The sequence below is a fragment of the Telmatherina bonti genome, assembly GCF_933228915.1.
Source record: "Telmatherina bonti genome assembly, chromosome: 4".
Taxonomy (NCBI): domain Eukaryota; kingdom Metazoa; phylum Chordata; class Actinopteri; order Atheriniformes; family Telmatherinidae; genus Telmatherina; species Telmatherina bonti.
Window position 1 is genome coordinate 27,468,893 of NC_136622.1, and position 20,529 is coordinate 27,489,421.

The 20,529-nt window shown below is 39.7% G+C and overlaps 1 protein-coding gene across 2 annotated transcripts; it reads right to left on the minus strand.

Moving 5' to 3' along the window:
• Window positions 1-767: 767 nt before the first annotated feature.
• On the minus strand, window positions 768-19,412 carry ift122 (intraflagellar transport 122 homolog (Chlamydomonas); the record flags this gene model as incomplete). 2 transcript variants are annotated; one of them, XM_079239914.1, is made up of 23 exons in its annotated part: window positions 768-854; window positions 1,005-1,169; window positions 1,297-1,373; window positions 1,913-2,038; window positions 2,122-2,239; window positions 2,331-2,496; window positions 3,459-3,559; window positions 4,567-4,664; window positions 4,767-4,907; window positions 7,515-7,617; window positions 8,835-9,006; window positions 11,383-11,549; window positions 12,778-12,939; window positions 13,349-13,402; window positions 14,001-14,141; window positions 14,295-14,492; window positions 14,706-14,870; window positions 15,097-15,234; window positions 16,124-16,326; window positions 16,722-16,860; window positions 17,261-17,452; window positions 18,273-18,348; window positions 19,282-19,412. In XM_079239914.1, 23 exons carry the CDS (start codon window positions 19,392-19,394, stop codon window positions 768-770), a joined length of 3,102 nt encoding a protein of 1,033 aa, XP_079096040.1. The 2 variants fall into 2 exon arrangements, with proteins under 2 accessions (XP_079096040.1, XP_079096039.1); XM_079239913.1 differs by having other exon boundaries at window positions 1,910-2,038; window positions 19,282-19,394.
• Window positions 19,413-20,529: the final 1,117 nt, after the last annotated feature.

Sequence of the window (20,529 nt, forward strand, 5' to 3'; positions counted from 1 at the left end):
TCCAACTTATTTGCATCTGTAAAAGCTTAATCCCTAACCACTGCAAAGCTCAGAGCTCCACTTATAGCCCTGAGTGTAATCAGAATCAGTGGGACACACTACTCATAACAAGCACTCTTCCTCCAGCTCTTACACAAACATAATTCTTTAAGTTCAGCTGAAAGAGTAAGAAGTTAAAATCACTCTAGCTTGTTTTGTAATGTGGCACAAAACTTTATTGAAAAAACTTTACTGTGGGTAAAAAGACTTTCTTTATAATATATATATAAACAACAAATTTCAGCAGGTAATATTTTATAAAAACTGTACAGCCCCACCCTGTAAAACACACATTGGGAGATTATCTGGTCCTCATGAGTAGTAACATGTATAAACACATTTTTATATGTCAAAACAGTCTTTTGCTTGATTTTTTTAAAGCATTTGTCTCACTAATCACAATTTCATACTGTACACCTAGTTATGAGGTTTTTACAGGCAGCCTAAGGTAATCTGATCCCATTAATCCAGTTGGATTGATTGGCTGATGGCGCACTTCTTTTACACTCTATAATGACCAACACACACACTACAGGCATTACGTTGCCATTCATCCCTGGATAACAAACAACTGCTCTTGACAAAGGGCTTCACTAAGAAACATCCTCACATCATATCACAGTTAGGACTATAGTACAATGTAAACACAGATGTGGTGACAGATTACAGAAACGACAGAGAATAAAAGAACCAAAACAGTATAAGAAGCTGATTCAGTTTAGTTTACATCAGTTTGGTTCGTCGATGGGTCTGCGGCAGTAAGGGCAGCAGTTGTGCTGTAACACCAGGAGCTCATAATCCTCACTGTGATACATCTACAAAGGAAGACAATAAAAGAGATATCCCACAGGGAACTAACTGAAAAGATGTAATCAGGAAACAACAAAAGAAACACTGTTGATAAAAGAGGAAAAGCTTTATGGTTCACTGAGGTCGTAATACTAGCGTGTATGCAAATGTTGTACCTTGAAGCAGGTGGGGCACATGGTGATGCTCACGTCAGGCAGCAGGGAGCGGAAGTATTCCCATTTGAGCGGTCTGGGCCAGCGTTTGATCAGGACGTCCCTTCTGCTCATGGAGCGCAGCACAGAACGGCTCACCTTGACAGGGACAAAGGTAGAGCCCCCTTGCTGTTCGGACACATAAATGAGCAGAACCACATCCTCATATGGACTCTGACCTTCCACCCTCTCCAGCTGGTTTGCCCAGTTCGCAGAATATTAATCATCTCATCAATTTTATCTTTGCTCTTCTTACCTCAAAGCTCATTTTGGCTGTAAATGGGTCTTCCTCTGCATCATCCATACCATCATCAATCCTCAAAGCCTGCAGCTCTTATTGTTATCAATCAAGGACAATCAACCATAATTCAGATTATATTATTGACTTGTCACATTAGTTTTCTTTAATTATATTTTCAAAACAAAAAAACCCTTTTTAAAAAGGAAATGGGTTCAAAATCAGTTGTGCCTGTCAGTCACAGTATGGCCTTGGGAGAACAGAGCAGACCTCGGTGCCCTTGAGTGTCTGCTGGCTAATGCAGGTTAATCCCTACACCAGGGCTATGTCTACGGCTGTTGGAGGGTTAGTGCCATTAAGATGAGACAGGAGAGCCTCACTAACCCTATTAGCTCAAGAGCTAAGATGACTTAGTTCTGACAGCTTACCCACAAGCACAGAATCAAGGCCAATGCAGACTAAACAGCTTCTTAGAACTGTCACAAGGCAGAGGAGAACCACATGCTTCAATTAGAAGAAATGTGCAGTGTGTTAGGGTGCCAGCAGGGCAGGGGCTTCATAATTCATATAAAGCACATGAACAATCTGTAACTTTGTGTATGTGTTTAAGTTAGACACGATCAAAGGATACCACCGTTGTCTATATCCTGTCCCTGTGCATCCCTCTGATCTTTGTGAGGAACTTCCAGGTCAATAAGGGACAGGGCCTCTTCGTCACTGATAGCCTCCTCCAGGTAGAACTGCACCAGAGGCAGCACCTCTGCACGCAGCAACATGCACCAAATTTAAAAAAATAAACCTAAATAGACTAATCGAGTTCTCTGGTAAACAAGTGTCTCTGACCATAAGATGAAGCTGAGTAGATGAAAGGCTGCCTGCAGTTGATGCACACACTGCCCTGGTTGTTCAGAAGGGGGTTGCTGGTGGAGCAACGGTAGCACATCATGCCCTCAATCAGGTCCTGCAAGACACATAAGAAGTTTAACCTTTTGGAGCACAGGACGGTGATAACTGGTAATGTGTCAAAGCATGTTTGTACATCTGCAACACACCTCACTGTCATGGAAAGGCTTGGAGCGGATGGTGAGGCTGTCCAGCTCTATGGCCTCTGAGAAGCGCGATGGAACGTGCAGCTCCTGAAGCTTCTCATAGGAATACCTGGCGAGTTTATATGCACCCAGTTTTCGGCTCTGCTTGGCCAACGCGTAAAGCGTGTTACTAATATACCAGTTAAGGCTTCTGTATGATGAGTTGGATTCTCTCAGTTCTCTCACTGGGTTGCAAAAAAAAAAAAAAATCTGCCCAAATCTGCCACACGGACTGAAAGCAGCACATTCTGTTTGTGAGCTGATTTATTTTGTTTGGCCTGCTGAATCTGTTGCTTATTTGTGTTTATATAGACTGTTTGTTGTAAGAGCAACTCTGAGAGAGGTAAGAGCAGGGTCAATGAGTTGCAGCTGCACCAGCTTTTACGCTGGCACTTTTCCATCACATAAAACTCAACAACGTTGCTCTCCTTTCCTCTCCAGCTCCTCCTACACATCCAGATCTGGAATTTTCTGATGATCATGTCCTCCTATTGTGTAACTTGTTTAACTCAGAGGTTATTTGTGACATTGTGTTTGACTGTTCAAACAACATCCAACACAGTCCCACTTAGTCCATAAATCTGACTTCAAAGTTGTTGGAAAAGTTTAGCTTTGCTACAGAGGACTCCAACTGTTCACGCCGGTTTCCTTCTGCAAGGCTGGCCTTTCCTTCCTCATGCCAACATCCACAGTGTGTGACTAGGTGGATTTTTCTTTGTCATTGTGGGCGTGGTAAACTGTGTGTGTTTGTTCAAATCAAAACTTATTGTTTGGTGTTTTATCTGTGTGTATCTAAGCAAAGAGTTCAGTAATTAAAGCGCTTGTTTCGATAACCGAAAATCTGCCTCTTGCTGGCATCGTCTCCTCCCTGTAATCACCCCCTTTCTTTCTCTCAGCAGCAGAATGGTTTCCGCTGTGGCGCCAACTCTTCCCAGTTCTTCCTAGTTTATCTCTTTTCCTCTATTTTACGTCACTGCTTGTGTCAGTCTTGATTTCATGGTGTGTTGTAACGAGATATCTAGGACAGAAAGACCCATTTTTTACTTTACATTATGCTTTATGTTGGATTTACTTTCTTAAAGATAAGGATACACTTTAGAGATGCCTGGCGGTATGTCTCTGGTGAGATTGTTCAGGAGGAATCTGCAGATGTTGAAGAGCGCCTCTGGCATGTGGGAACTGAAGGGTTCATCCTATAGGAAAAATTAATTAAATAAATAAATAAATAAAAAATGAGTGATGGAGTAGGATGGAGAGGATTATAAAATAATCTAAATAGCTGATCTAAATTTTAAAGCTTCATTTTTCTCAGCTCCTCTTCTTATTTCTTCCATCTTTAACCTGCTCTGAAAGAAGCCTAACCCTTCGCAGTGCCTCATTCCTCCTGAAAGGAAAAGATTAATTTTCTTAAGCAATCACCAAAAGCATTTCATCCCTAAAGTTGATCATTCAAATCTATAGTGCCCGTCTGGGGGAGTTAAAGTGAGATGCAGAGGTTTCCTGCTCTGGTCTGGATCACACTGATGTCCCTGTGTTGCAGGGGAGTGACCACAGCAGAGCATTAAAGCTGAAACAACAAACTGACAGAGGCCAGGTCACTCACATAGTGCTCATAAACAGGAATTTGTCGTTTGTAAGCAGGTTATGTCTGAGGGGTTGGGAGACGAACACTGACAAGGTTGTCATCTTGTTCTATCAAGCTGGTTACCATGGGGATAGAGGTCAAGGAGGTTTCAGGACCCTAATAATGGTGGCTCTTTCAAGCTGATATTTCTCTTCAGTCAACTGCAACCTTAACTTAATGCCCTCTATTCTTTCTTTTGTTCGCTTGGCCTAAAACCCTCCTTGCTTATCTTAATTTCTCTTTAAACCTGACTCATTTTGTGGAATGACATAATCTCATAGAACCAGACCTATTTTTATCTCTCAGTAGTTTGGAGACATTTGAATACAAAAGTCTGCAGAAACACACCAGGCTGTTCATTTAAAAATACATAAATATCTGTAAGTGCAATAACAATACAAATTCAGAAAAACAAACAAAAGTCTAAACACACGTTAGGCACTGTTTCCACTTTTAATCACTTTAAATTCTGCAGCCTATTAAATGGTTTCCTTGTGACTTCATCCCCCGCTACGCTCTCTGTTTCTGTCTGTTTTGCTTTACAAGATTAAAGTTGACAAAGTATCACACTCTCACCGTGTAACGCTGAATGGAGTGATAAACGTGGTAAAGCTCAGCAAGATGCTGAAATTGCTCAAACTTCTTCAGCATTTCATCCTTCTGTTCTTCATTTTCTGCTCCAGACAAACAAGTAAAAGGATGAGAAGGAGAAATACCAGGCTTTACAGCAGCAACTGACTGCAGTCAGAGCTGTGCAGTATGAAGATATGTCCCACCTCTGGCAATGTCCAAACACTGCATGGACAGCATCCAGTAGTAGTAGCCTGCATCATTGAATCTGTTCTCCACCACTGCATTGTGGGTGAGTTGTTCCAGGACTTTCACGGCTTCATTCTGACGCCCAGCTTTGTGAAATGCTGAAGAGGGAGAAAAAACAAAGCTATGACCTTGGAAACAGTCAAACTTGTGTATTTAAAATGACAATTTAAGACATGTAGCACTTGCTAAAGTATGTTTGGATGATCTTCTTGGTTTTATGTGGTCAGTATTTCTGATATGCACCATCATGTAGGCATTTTACTAAAGTATCAGTTGGAGAAGGAAGTCCTCTTTAGTTAAGGCAGGGGTGTCAAACTCCAGTCCTCAAGGCCCTTTATCCTGCAGGTTTTTGTTGTTTCCCTGCTCCAACACACCGGACTGAAACTGATGGGTTATTGTGAAGAACTTAACAAGAAGCTGTTGGATTACATTGATTTTAATCAGGTTGGGGACCGGAGTATGACACCTGTGACTCAAAATTTTCATTAGTGGTACTACCTCAACCTTTACTGAATACTGCTGTTCTAAACAAGATCAATCACTTTTGGATGTGTAAAAGTTAATCTGATTGATGATTCAAACCCCGCTTCATTCCAGTCATTCTGCCATTTTGTCCTGGAGAAAGACACTTTACACCACTTGCCTTTCAGAAAGCTGCAGCACTAGGGTATGAATGTGAATTATAGTTTGATAATGGTTGGAGTGGGTGTTTCCTGTCAGTCTGCCCCAGGGCAGTTGTGGCTACTTGTGTAGAATGACTGTGGAGAGAATATCCCAAGTAAATTACTTTGGATGTCTTGAGAAACACCATATAAATCTATTATTATGAAGCATTAGTGTTTAAAAATTAGTTCACAGGGCAAATGTAGAAAGAAAAAGTTAACTGCAGGTTTAATAAAAGTCTAAATATTTTTTATTTAAATTTTAATACAGCAGTAAATAACTTATTGCTATGTAAACCTATGAGTTTATTGTTCAGCACACAGGCACTGTATCTTATGTGCTTCTTAGTTTATACTTACCAGTTTGTGCATGCATGTGAATCAGCTTTGCTTCATGAAAGAGTTTTAGACTTTCACCAAAACTGGGAAATAATGTCAGTCTAAATAAGCCCTATTTTTTTTTTCCAGGAAAGCAAGATTTATGAGCTGTATGAAAGGCTGCGCCTTAGGTTTCACTTTGAGTCTAGGCTATGTTTGTTTTGGGCTGAGTAGCACTGCTCACCACAGTTTCCTTATGTTGTATATTACCCATTTATTGTTTGGTGCCTTTACCTATGTGCAGTGCTAATGTGAAAAAACATATGTAATATCCATATAGATTTAAAGTATTCAAATTTAAAATACACACATTTAAAAAAAAAAAAAAAAAAAAATGCCAAGAGTTATTTGTACTTCATGACCACAAAATATAAGATATTGTTATCATAATGTTCCTTTTCAACATGTAATAACCAGCAGCAGCCCTCTCCAAACAGCAAGGCTGTTCCTCTGTATCAAACACAAAATAACTTTGACTTCATTGTCCAAATAAACATAAGAACTATTCTTCATGTTCTTATCCGAGGGTAATTAGAAGCAGCTTTTGGGAGCAGACCCCAACAGTGACTCTACCCCCGCAATCACAGCAGGGGTCAGAATGTATTAGTGGCAAACATTTATCAGTAGACTTAACTGGATAGAAACCACACTCAGCGGCTGTTGGTTCCTGTTAGCGACGGGCACTCCGCCCTTCCCCCTTTCAGAAACACAAAACACTAGCTGACAAGGCTGCAGAATGCAGCACTGCTTGTCAAGACCTTCTAGTCTTAGCAACCATCCAGACAAATATACTTTACATTAAGCCAAAATAGGAAAAAGCACAGAGAATGAAACTGAGAAGCATATTAGCCCATGAAATACTTTTTCAGGAAACTGGATAGTTTTTAAGCTTTTGGTGGGAATACTGCAGATTTACAAAAAAAAGAAAAAGAAAAAGAAAAAGAAAAAACTTTCTCTTCCATTTTGGGACGAAATGGGCTCCATTTAAAGCCCCCAAAATAATAAACCACGTCAGCAGATTTCAGCAGTGATAACTTTTTCTAAAATTGTTTTTGAGAAGTACCCGTGCAGTGGACAGGAGACAGGCCAGAACCTCAGACATTACAATCACTAGTAACACAATACTGCCTCACTGCCTGTCTAAAATCCACACAATCAACAAAATGCATGACGATAAGCAAACCCCAATATAATCAGGTCTGTTCAGTCATGAATTCCATGTTGAGACAAGCAGAAGAAGATTATGTAGAAAAGGAAATATGCCTGCTGGGATCATAATTATAAATCTATGAGCTGATTATAACTATGGTTACAGTTGCTAATCATCATCACAGCCGCTTGTAGCACTGGTGATTAGAGGCAAGCATGCATGTCATTCATCGAACAGACAGTCTGGTTCTGTCCAGTTACGCTCCAAAAAGAGGATCATGTTTTACAGGGGATATAGAAAATCTTAAGGAAGTAGTAAAAAAAAAAAAAAAAGCCTGTATCCAGAGCTGGCCAAGTTTTATCACTTCCATATGTAAACATTAGCTGCAGGAGTGGGCTTTATGTTCACTAAAAGGATCCTGGAAACATGTCGCTTCAAGAGGATGTTAGTTTACATGCTACTGCATTCTAACAAGCTGAATGCTTAAAACTGATCTCTAAAGTTGAAGACCTGACCTTTCTGAGCCTCCTCAAAGCGGTCGTTCTCAGCCAACCACTGAGCATAAGGCACAAAGACATCATATTTGAAGTGAGGGTGCTTCTCCGCCAGCGAGAAGGCCTGAGAAAATGGCAACAGAGAAGACAGATGAAACAGGTGATACATTAGATGTACACATTTATGTTTCTTACAGCATATATGTCAATTTGACTTATGGATTTAGTCAGACTTGTTGTTAGTCAGCAAGGTGCATGTTACCACATGGTCCTTATATAAACATGAAACCTCAAGTCAAAATATTTCTGCTTTATTATTAATTAGCTGAAAACAAAGCAAAGCATATGAGCTAAGTTTATTTCACACTCAATTAAATATACAATTGTAACTTTGAATGACAGATTATATTGAGCTATTCTTGAGCTGCCTGTGGACACACATTCGCCTGACAGAGTGATTAATTAAGCTCAATGTCCTTTGGCAAAATCTGAGCCAATAAACACACCCTAATCATACCATACAGTAAGAGTGTGTGAGTGTGAGCCTGAATTAATTTACTTAGTTTTCAGGGAAAAAAAAGTGGGAACAGTGAATAGCATCCATATGGCCCATGTTGTAACACTGAGTCTGTGGTGCAGTTTGGCCCGTGTTGGCATCCACCGCCCTCTGTGATGCACATAAAACCTAAATGTTTTTAAACCCCCCCCACCCCATCACTCTTTCCTCTCTTTCTGAGGATTAAATAAATATTCTAAGGAGCATGTCATCATGATTTTATGTTCTGTTTTTTGGCTCGGGTGTTTTAGCATGGAAATTGCCAATATGCATCTTTGTAACGCCTTTAACTCAATTATAGAATGTAGATGGATTAAAGAAATGCAGCAGTTTTTTCCCTTTCTGAGCAGCAGGATCTGCCCAGATGGAGAAATGTGATTGGAAACAGCATATAGTTTCACAATATTGCTGCTCACTCCTTTCATCATCATCATCATCATTATCATCATCATGTGGGCATGGATACAGAGAAATCAAAAGCTGGATGATTAGCTGTGAAGAGTGTGTGTGGTTTTAGTTGTCAGTGAATGAGGAAATTAGGCTGACATATTGTCCTATTGTTTGCCTTTCAGCTGTGGTTACTCTAACAAATACATTTTTTAGGAATTTGCTACATAATTGAAAAAGCCATGAAATGCAATGGTGCATTCCATGGTTCATGATACTTTTGAGAGTCACTACAGTTTATAAAGAGCAACAATATGTTTCACATTTATGTGATTGGCTGAAATCATTTCAGATATAAGCCGTGATGAGCTGAGGAGATGTGTTTAAGTGTGTTTGACCTCGTCCCAGTGTCGCGTTTCCACATGCAGGTCCAGCAGAGCCTTCAAGTCTCCCATTTTTGAATAAGTCTCTGAAGCGTAGCCGTGGTGTTTCAGCCTCTTGAAGTGATGTGCACATTTTGCCAGTGGTTCACGCTCAGCCTTGTCCAACTTACGAGCAATGTCAATCAACCTGTATAAGAAAAAAGGAACGAGTGAAGAGACAGCGTGAATGAGATGAGCCCAGCAGTCAGGGTTTGTTGCAGTTATGTAACTATGCTTATGACCCCAGAGAAAATGTTAATCGACGAGGGTCACAAGCTGACTCTGATTCAGGTTAAAAAGCTCTGACTGTGTTCAGTGGCAGTGTTAGCTGCACCAATATGCTAGTAGCACAGCAGGAGGCTTACAACATGCACACAGTGGGTCAGATGGAGTCAGCAGGAAGGTCTTACACAACCATCAGATATCAGTTTGCCTGATTTCAACAGCACAGAGTCACTGTCTACATCCCCACTGTGCACACATGAGTGAAAGTTAATGGAAAGGTAATTGTTCACAGGTACCCCTATAGCAGGCACATCTTTCCCTCAGTATGTTGGAAACTTTTAACGCTTTGGGTGTCAGAAACATGATCTAGATGTTTACTTTGGTTGCTTTGTCCCACCAAGTATGCAACACAGATGTCTGCTTTTAGCTTGCCGTATTTAAGATATTATCATATATACAACCATATATCCAGAAATGTTAGTATAGACTGTAAATTGCAAATAAAAATAATGCAATGATTTGCAAGTCTTGTAAACTCATATTGTATGCCCAGAAGAATGCCAACAACATATCAGATGTTAAAACTTAGACATATTATTTCATAGTAACTATTATCTCATTTAGAGTCTGATGGTGGCACCACTTCCAAAAAAAAAACCAAAAAAACTTTGAAACTGGGGCCAGAAAAGGCTGGAAATGTAATTGGCACAAATCCTATAACAACTGGAGAAGTATTTGATGGTTCTGTTGATCACTACATGGACTCAGGAACACTTCATGAAATCACTATCTATGAACAACACACTTCACAGTGTTATCCACAAGTTGCACTTCAAAGTTCTTTCATGCAAAGAAGAGGCTGTATGCTAACAGGATCCAGAAATGCTGTCATCTTCTCTGGACCAAAGCTTCTTTAAAATGATCTGAAGGGAAGTGTAAAATTGTTCTGTGGTAAATAAATCAAAATTTGAAATTCTTTTTGGTAACGGTGGATGCTGTGTCCTGTGGAGAAGAAGAGGAGAGGGACTATCTAGTTTGTTATCAGAAGACTGTTTAAAAGCTTACATTTCTGATGGTTCAGGGTGCTTCAGTTCCTATGGCACGAAGATCTTACACACCTGTGAAGGTTCAAGCAGTGCTAAAAAGTACACAGAGGTTTTAACCTCTGGTTTTGACAAATTTTCTTCCTTCCGGACAACGTTTCTTTTAAGGAAGGCTTTGAACATTTCAGCAAGACAATGCTAAAGCACATACTGTATTCATCATAAGAGCTTGGCTTAGAAGGAGAAGAGTTCAGATGCAGAATTAATCTGCCTGCAGTCCAGACCTTTCACCAGTGGTAAGGATTTAGCACAACAGGAAAAGAAGACACCTGACAATAAATTCCAGGACTCCTCCCTTTCCAGATATTAGCTGAAATTGTTCAAATGGAGAGGGGATGCTACACAATGATAAACCTCAATCTTGAGACGTGTTGCTGCCATCAAATTTAAAATTCTTTGAAGGGATAAAATGTCTCATGATAATATATTAGGTTGTGAGATTTGCAAATCATTATATTCTCCTTTCATTTAAATTTTACAGTGTCAGTTGGCTTAATAAACGCCGTTGAAGTTCAAGTGACTTGTTCTTTGGAGTTCTAACCGGACTCACAACAGTGGTTTGAACACTCCAACCAGCCCAGCACCGTCACTATCTTTCACCAACTTTTTGGGGACTAGGGTTAAAATTCCTGATCAGTTGCCCAATTAAATAATGTCAACCATGACAAACCAAGAAAATTATATAATTTACAGATAAATAGACCAGCGAAGTCTGTAGAGTCCATATAGGATAGACTAGATAAATTCAACTCTGACTGGTCCGTCATCTACCGGTCAACTTGCATATACTATATTATCAGGATTCCTATTATTGATGAGAATGCAAACAGAAAAAGGTCTTTGCATGTGTATTGATCTGAGAGGAGTTTGCAGGTAGCTTACAAAAAATTAATTACATTAAAATAAAAAATTAAGCTGAACTAGAAAAGCACTCAGAGCGCAAACCTCCAGCAAGGCCTTTAAGAAGTTCCTGGATCCAAACGGTGATCCAGATCACCAGTTCTTCCTTTTAACATTTTCAACAACTCCTAAAAATTTCATTAAAATTCATCCATAACTTTTTAAGTTATCTTGAACACAGACAAACAAACAAATAAACGCTGGCAAAAACATAATCTCCATGGCAGAGGTAAATATCAGTACATCAAACAATGGAAGAACAATCTAGAAGGTTTAATAGAGTGGCAGACACTTACATGTCAGCCCAGCCGTGCTCTCCAATAATGTCTATAGCTTTCATATGTTCTCCGGCGGACAAGTACATTTCTGCTGCGGCTCGTGGCTCCTTGCTGCTTTTAGCCCAATCTGCCTGCTTGGTCATTAGCATTCGAGAGCTCTTTGGGTCTGTAGTCCCAACAAACTCCTGCAAATAGAATGACGGGATTATTCACACACCATGTTCAAGTAAAAATCCACATTAAGACTAATGTCATGCAATACTGAATATACAGTTAAAAGTTTGTATGAAATGGCTTAAAGTGTGCTATTTTCTTCCATAAATCTATGTGTTTAGAGTGAAAACAGAAGCCAAGGACGCCTCTCCTGAAAAAAATCACTAATGGGTCGTCTCCACTGGTCTAAGCAGACAACACTCATTAATCTACATCTCCTCTACTGGTGCTTTTGTTGCAGTTTATAATTTCTATGGAATTTAGTTGGACACTAAATTAGTGTAAGCCCCTAAATGCAGGATTGCCAAGAGTTTTTAATTGTTTTTCAGGTAAAAAGAATTCTAAATCCAGTAGAAAGGGCTTGAAAAATGACTTTTCGGTCGATTGTGGGTCAGATATACTGGCATATTTAAATATGTCTCATTTCACTGGTGTTAGTGTCATGAGTACACTCCCAAAAGTAATGCAAAGCGAGAGCAAAAGCAGTCCCCTTCAGGCAGACAAATCCATGAGGGTCGATTCTGAGTGAGGAGGAAGAGAGATACACACACATCAGGCAGCTAGAAGGCCCTTTCCCTCCGGTGTCCATCCTACCTAAAACAAACAGCCTGTGGGACCAGATGGCCACTCAGGCACATAAATATACAGCCGCCACATCAAACACAGATATGATCTGATACACATGCATGCAGAAATATACATGAACAATTCATGGCTGTGTCATTTACTCCAGTAAAGTGAATATAATGCTTATGATCAAAACTACCCCCCACATGGAAACATAACAAAGCTTCATTTTGTTTTTTCAGCTCCAACTGACCTCTTCATCAAAGTCTTCCTAGAGGAGCAGATGTTCGGCTTAATTCTCTCCATTTGTGCTCCAATTCCAACTTTAAATATATGTGCAAGTTACCCTTGTATTGTACAGGTCTATGTGAGTGCAGCATCTGTGTTGTGTACTGATCAGATGATGCATGTAGAGTTTTTGGAGATGTATGAGGAGATGAAAGACAGGCGGTAAAGTGGGGCTTTTTGAACACTGCGCAGGGCCTCAACTTGGCATAAATGCATGTAACGAAGAAAAACACATGTTCTAAGCCCATAAAATATGCTATACTTCACCGTCTTTATGTCTGCATTCATAAAAAAGCATGTTTACAACCATGTGCCCGTGTTTTGGTCAATCGATGATTCAATCACCTTGGCATACTCAAACATCCGCAGGTCAGTGTACATGCTCAGGGCTCTAGATTCGTGGCCGGTGCGTTTGTAGAGCTTGGCTGCCTCGTGGAATTTCCCCTGGAAGGCATAGACGTCTGCCAGGAACAGCTCATTGTCGTTCTCACCCCGTTTCTTCCTCTCCTGCAAATCAGTCAACACAAATACTAGCATGTGTGCAGAGATAAACAGTCACAGCCATGTAAACACACACATACATTTGGACAACAGTTAGGTATGTGAGTGTATAAACACACAGAGACAAAACATAGTTGGCTATAAGAAAGAGAACTACTGGCATGCAGAAGGCAAATTTCACTTCACTTTTCTCATACATACTACAACAGAACAGAGTTTTTATGGAATGGTATATTTCTTCCTTTTTTTTTCAACATTTTCCTGCAAAGGCAGACTTTCGTCACGCATTTTGACCAAATGTACAGATGCTAGCGGTGTGTAAAAGCTCTGCCTTTGGAAAAGTTTGGCAAATAAATGTGTATAAACAATTATAATTTTCTTTTTTATGTTTTCTGTGTAAACACATTGGTTTTACCTCAATGCTGTTGATCAGCTCCAGGTAGCGCAGGTCTCTGATTCTAATAAAAGCCTGACAATGGAGGGAAAACATGGAATGATTTAGAAGAACTTCTCAGAACCTATGTGGTAGATTTTCATAGTATTTGCTTTGCTGTAAACTTAAAACTCTTGCCTGAAAGATTTGTCAACTTTTTAATCCATTCTCTTTTTTTGGAATTTACTACCTGAAAACGATCCTCAGATTTAGTCAACGACAGTTTCACAACCCTAAGTTTGGAGAAAACATCACTGTTTTTCTTTTGCCTAATCACAACTGCACACTATAAAGTAAATAGCTGGGTAATAATTGTGTTGGTCATGTTCTTGCAGTAGAAATTTCTCAACAAATTTAATGTCTGAAAAACAGCATTTTTATCAAAAAATATAACCAAAAATAGAACTGGGATCCTCATGCTGGAAAATATTAATGAGAGTTTCATTGTCTATTTGGATTCCAGGGTAAAAGGAAACAGACTGGTTTGAGTTGTTTGCAGATAAGTTGCCAAACAAGGCTGAGGCGCACAGATGTCCGTTCTGGTACTCTAGTTTAGCTGATCTTAGCTAAAGTAGTAAACTGTATAGCAGGATGACACTGGTCTTAATCAGAACAGCTTGAGTGTCTGACTGACCTTCTTGGCGGTTTCAAAGTCAAGTCCCTCCAGAGCCTCTGTGGCCAAATCCCCCCAGTCACTGTCTGTCACACCAAGACATGCAATCTGGTAGGCCTCTTTAAACATCTTCCTCTCCAGGTACTGGTACATGGGAGCAGACTGTGCAGAACAGTGACACTACAGTTAAAAAACATTACAAATTTTACACAGAAAAAACAGTCACAAACAAATAAATTCGAAAATAACTCAAGTCCTTGTGACACGAAAAATTGTCACCAGCATAGGAGGGCAGACTAACAAAATGCAACCAACCTGAGGCACCTCCACTGCAGACATGGAATAGACATGGAGGCAAAATATCTTTGAGCCGTTGTAGCCAACTATGAAGCCTTGCATCTTCTGCTGGTGTACAGGAAAGTTACTAGCCTTGATGTTAAGATAGCCATTTCCAGAAAAGCACAGCATATCCTCACACTGGGTGTTCCAGGCTACACTGTTGGCATTTGGCTCCTACATGGAAACCATGAGAGGACACAGGAATACAAAGGTGTAAAGATGTCTGTGGAACAAAGACCAACATACAACAAATAAATGCATTCCCATTCTTCATAATTAAACATGCATGCGTGTTTCTGCTTTTTCCACTCTGCTGCACCTTTGAAATGGACTTAAAAAATCTCCCAAATTAGGTTCCTCCCCATAGCATTTCTACTGCCTGCTGACCTGAAAAAGTAGTTCTTTGCTGTTGATGTCATAAACCAAAAGAGTGTTGTGTTCATCCACCACAGCCAGCTTATTGCGAGAAGCACTCATGTCCAGACAGCGCACTGATGTTGACAGCTTCAGTAGCGTGATGGGAAACGGGTTGTCAACAAATATCTTCAGGATCTACAACAACAATGATCAGCAGAGCAAATTCAAAACATGCAAAAAGACAATCTTAACAATTACTTGTTGAATTCTGTCATATGTGTAGTGACTCGCAGGCCCATCCTCATTTCTAATGAAGAAAGCAAGTTTTCTATTTGTGCTCATATTCTTGAACCACTGGCAAATGACATGGCATGACAGGCATTTCTAAGGTTGTGGTACAAAAATTTCTTGAATTACTCACAGCTCCATTCTTTAAGCCCACCAGCAAGCCTTCCCTGCCTGGTGGACCGCCAATGACTTTGATGTAACGAATTAAAGATTCCATCACCCATTCTTTTTCCCTGACACTGGTAAAGGAAAGACACTGGAGTCTCTTCTCCTGCAGGGAGTAGAACACAAAAAGCAAACCACATTTATGTAAAGTATTACAAATTAGAAACACAAACTGGTTTAGTTTAGCCAAATGATTCTGTTTTTATTGTATAATTTCACACTCTCTTAATTTTAGCCAAACACACAAGTCAAACAATCTGTAGCCTTTTGGTCTTTCAATCAGCGCAGAGGGTGGTTCACTGTCAGAAAGCAACAATATAAAGATAAACAATTATTTAATTGAATGGATAGCCATGTAAGGTCTAGAAGTTGTCTGAGGCATGAAACATGAATATCCCCAACAGAGATCTGAAGCACCTCTGTCACACTGAGACAGATTTAAAAGGAAATAACCTCTGTGTTATGCCTGCTCCACCTCCCTACCAGCCTCTGTCAAACACACAGAGACGAGAAGCAGAGAGGAACTCCAGGAGAGCCCATTGGCTCAACAGACTGTGGACCTTCCCTTTCACTCAAACTGGCTTACATTATCCAGGAAAGATGAAAAAAGGGGAAAGGCACAGGCTGGGTAACACATGTACAACTGCAGCCTTGTGCAAGATAGGCAAAAACATCTGTAAGAAATGGCTAAGCTCTGATTCACTCTGCTTTCATCATAATAATGGAGCTAAAATGTCTCCTACTGCCTCTTACACAATCAAGTGCACATGAACATTATCTACAGGGAGCGGTGTCAGGGGAGGTCACAAGACTTTAACCAGAAAAGTAAAACCAAAAAAAAAAAAATCTGTTTGATTGTGAGATGACCTAAATAGAAAGAGGCTGTTGTATAAAAGTAACAAGTTTGCAAGTTAAAATGAATTATTTGATATAGTCTGCTATACTTTCAACCAAAAATTTGCAAGTGTAGCAACAGAACTCTTATCTCCTCTGACCTGGCACAGAATTATATGCTGGGAACAGACCACCAGCAGGTTGCATTCAAACTTCCTGCAAATTTTCTCCTTGATGCGGTAGTACATGTCAGAGGAGTCGTCTGAGTAAAGCTCGTAGATGAGGATCTTCTCAGGCAGCTGGATGGCAAGACGGTTTCTGTAGATGGCAATCTTTCTCACCAACTCGCGACACTTGATCCTCACTAGAAAAAAGAGGCGAATGTGAAAAAGTGTCGATGAACACTAAATAAAGTAGGTTGAGAGTGTTCATTAATCTCAATTAAGTTTTTTTCTTTAAAGTTTACTTGATTCTCTTACCTCTTTGTGCTAAGAATTTAAATGTCACTTAATAATAAGAAAAAAAAACTTAAAGACTTTCCCCCAAACACCCGAATGCTGGCCCTTACTAAATATTACATGGTTCATATGACAACAACTAAATGTAATTTGTTATCTTTTAAGAGTTGCTAACAAAACACACTGCCTCCTGAGCCCTGATCATGTCACTGTGATTTAATTAGACACATTTTTCAGGGGAGTAATCATAATAGGTCTTAAGCTGACAACTCAGTATCTCATTACTTGTGCAAAACTGCACCTTTTTGCTCAGTGATGAGGTGCTGGACAATGACATCCGTCATGCTGTCTCTGTAAGCATAACGATCCTTGTAGAGGCCGTGAACTGTGCTGAAGGCAAGTTGGTAGCAGGCGATGGTCCCATCCTGGCAGCCCAACACCTAGATAAGAGACAACAAAGTAGCAGTACATCCTATTAACGCCTCTAAGAAAAGACTGAGGGAGTGGGAAAATGCTCCTGTTGTTAAAGCATCTCCGCAGCAGAGCTGAGAGAATCTGCCAGAAACCAATTCTCTCCTGTGTGCCTCATCACTTTCAGTTAAATATAGTGAGAGGAAAAGCTGTATGTGTTGCTGAAAAAGCATAACCTGTGTATCTGTGTTGTTAAAGAAGAACACTGTTATCACATCAAACACCACTGGCACCACAGATGTCAGATTTGAGCTTAAAGTGTTTTTCATGAATTTCTTGGAAGTTTTCTCTCTTTATGACATGCATCACTGTTCAAGGGCAGGAAATTAGGTTTTTATAGGCATATTGCTTCACAAGCTGTGGACCCACCACAAAGTTGGACTCGGGCTTAACTCGGCATGTCCACACCCAGGCATTCTGCTCTCCAATGGTTCCTAACCGCACACCATCTTTAGTGTACAGCGACACCTGTTTATCCGAGCCACTCATCACTATGTACTCGCCCTTGGAAAAATAGCTTACACAGCATGGGTCATAGTTTAGAGTTCGGTCTTTTCCAATCTGTGGGAGACAAAGGGAGAAAAATTACAACAGGAATAAAACAAAAATGTCTTATTTATTGCTCGGGAGTTGGAGCCAACACTTTCTTCTGTCCTTTGTGCCTCATATTCCTCAGTGCATTAAATTTCCCTTTTGATTCTGAGGAAAAGAAAGAGTTTCTCTGGTCTAAATTGCCTCTATTCTATTAGAGTCCATTTTCTCACCATCATATCGGGTCACCCAGTTCTGTCCATCTGTTTTCCTTCACTGTTCAAAAAACCTTCACTGAGAATTTCTCTGTTATTTTCTTTCAATGCAAGCAATCCCCAGTGATGTTATCAAAATAAAACGTTCATTTAAATTGATAAATAGGAAGATGATGACGCATGAGCCCAAGGCATAACAGCAGAGAAATGAAAAGCGTGTATTTGTCTTTGATTACAATATCGCCCTTAGGGATATGAGAAGGTTGGAGGGACAGAGAAGGGGCCATTAAAACATAGCAGGATCACTTCCAATGTGCTGTTATGGTTTTAGCAGACCTCGACAGCCTGATTATAGCAAGAAACACAAATCCCAAACTCACTTAAGTGCTTCCAATACTATAAATCTTGGACAAATATATGTTATATTCGATATATTTAAAGCAACAATTGGATAGGTAAAAAAAAAATTTTAAAAAAAAGGGGGGGGGGGGGGGGGGGGGGTGTTCCTGTTGTTGTGACAAGACTGTATACACAAAATGTAGTATGTAGCCCGAGACTCATGGTGTTTGTACTTTGGATATAAAACATTGTTTTTAGATTGGGGATTTTATTTCACAATTATTATTGATGCTCACCTGTTTTCCACTGAGCTGGTAGAAGGAGAGCTTTTGGCCCCAGTCTGCCACAGCCAGAATATCATTGTGTTCATCCCTGTAAGACAAAAAGAGTTTATTCTTAAGTGCTTATGCCATCTTTTTGTGCTATTGGGGGCTGTGACAGTGAAAATCAGATAGGCCAATCTTTATTTGTGAGACACAGGGTCAAGAATTTTACCTACCTTTATAGGGGAGAGAAAGGAAAGCTCACCTATGTTTTTATTCGGAACTTTTTGATTGCATGTCAACACAAAGTATTGTATTACAGGGTACGTGTATGGACCTATTCACCCTGTCAAAACTGTCGACGCTAACCTTAATTCACAGGAAACCAAATCTGTAGCAGCTCAAGACAAACCTTCCCCTGACTGACCTCATGCTTTGACCTAATGACTGATTATAATATATGAATCAATCGAATGATAAAATATCTTTTGCCTCTCATCACTGCCACATCTACCCCACCTGCCTCTCTTCTTCTTTTCAATATCTTAATGGCTTTGTTTTCCTTAATTAATCTATTTAATGGCATGCTTCAGTAGCCGTGCAAGCGCTACTGGCTTTAGCTGTAGGGGATAGCAGAGAGTGGAGACAGTTGATCCTAGGCTTCATAATTCTCTCCTTCAGAGTTTAACCACTCCCATGTCAACTGCTGCCACCTGCTGACCACATGAAAACTCTTCACCTACAATTCAACAAGCACTCGTGCATTCATTCTTTCATTATCCTATCCGCTTAGTCTGATGAAGGGTTGCAGGTAAGCTGGAGCCTATCCCAGCAGTCTTTGGGCGAGAGGCAGGGTGCAACCTGGACAGGTCGCCAGTCCATCACAGTAATCACTCATATATAATCACAAAAGTGATTAAATCTAGGATACACCAATAAATGTACATGTCTCATTAGCTGATCATTACAAATGAACATTTATTAAAAGCTGATTAAGCATTTGTTTTTATCAACAGATATTGCAATAACTATGAGGACTGACTTAGAGGGGTTCCAGGCTATGGACCAGATTGGAGAGGATGAACCTCCTGGACGCTCTATTTTGACCTTCTCCTCTCCGTTTTTGTTCCGTATGCTCACCACTCCATTCATCATGCCGATAGCAAGATACTGCCCATCATTTGTCCACCTGTAATCAAATGAAACCCTTGCTTCAACATCAACACATTGCATTAAAACATTCAGGATTGCTGCAGCAAAATGTTATAGTCTTCACATACCCACAACATGTTATTTTGCTGCTCACTTTATGTTTGTTCACAGATTTTTGTTCTGGAGACCACAGACCTAAAAATAGAAAAGATATGAAGATGATGATGTTATGTTGAAGATTTTAAAGCCCAGCATGGACTTAAACTTGAGGTGGACTCACCAAAATCTCCAGAAGAGCAGGAGGCAAGTTGGTGAGTGACTGGGTTGTAGGCGACACACTGGATGGAATCATTATGACTAAACAAACACACAGAAACACACAACAAAAGGAGGTGAGGCAGTACATACCATGCTATGTAATAATTAAATGATGTGTAAAGGATACTTACGTATATTTTAGAATACCCTCCAGTTTAGAAGTCCAGATGATAATACTTTTGTCAGCGGACCCTGAGGCAAACCTTTTACCTGTAAAACAATGCATGTGTTAGTAAAATATAGAAATAATGAATGTTATAAGAAAATTTAATTGACAAACTCAAAACCAGTTAATTACCATCCTTGGCATAGGCCACACAGTAAACTGTGTCTTTGTGTCCTTTTAAAGGCTGAATAATTGTTCCTTCTGCTGCATCACAGACCTGCAAATAGAAAAAAAAGAGAAAAACATCCTCATTTAGAAAAAATCAGGACGTTATAAAAATAAAGCATACTTCAATTAAAAATGCAGTAATTCTCACATTTACTTTTGTGTCCATTTTTAGATGTTATGAACTGTTATGAAATATTTCAAGCTTTGTCTTGCAAGTTCATTTTAATTTTTTAAACAGATTCAAGTATGCATTTCAAAATAGCCCATCTAAAAGAAGTTTGGAGATTTAAAAAATGTTTGCTGTAAATGGTGTATATGAGCAGTATATGTATATATCAGCTAAGTCTGAGATCAGATATGGGTAGAATGTGACAGATTGTAAACAAAAATGTGAAGAAATAAGTTGTCTTAAAAAAGACGGGAGATCTGCACATTTTTCTCCATGCAGAGCATAAACAATTCAAGGATGTTAAGAAGAATATCATT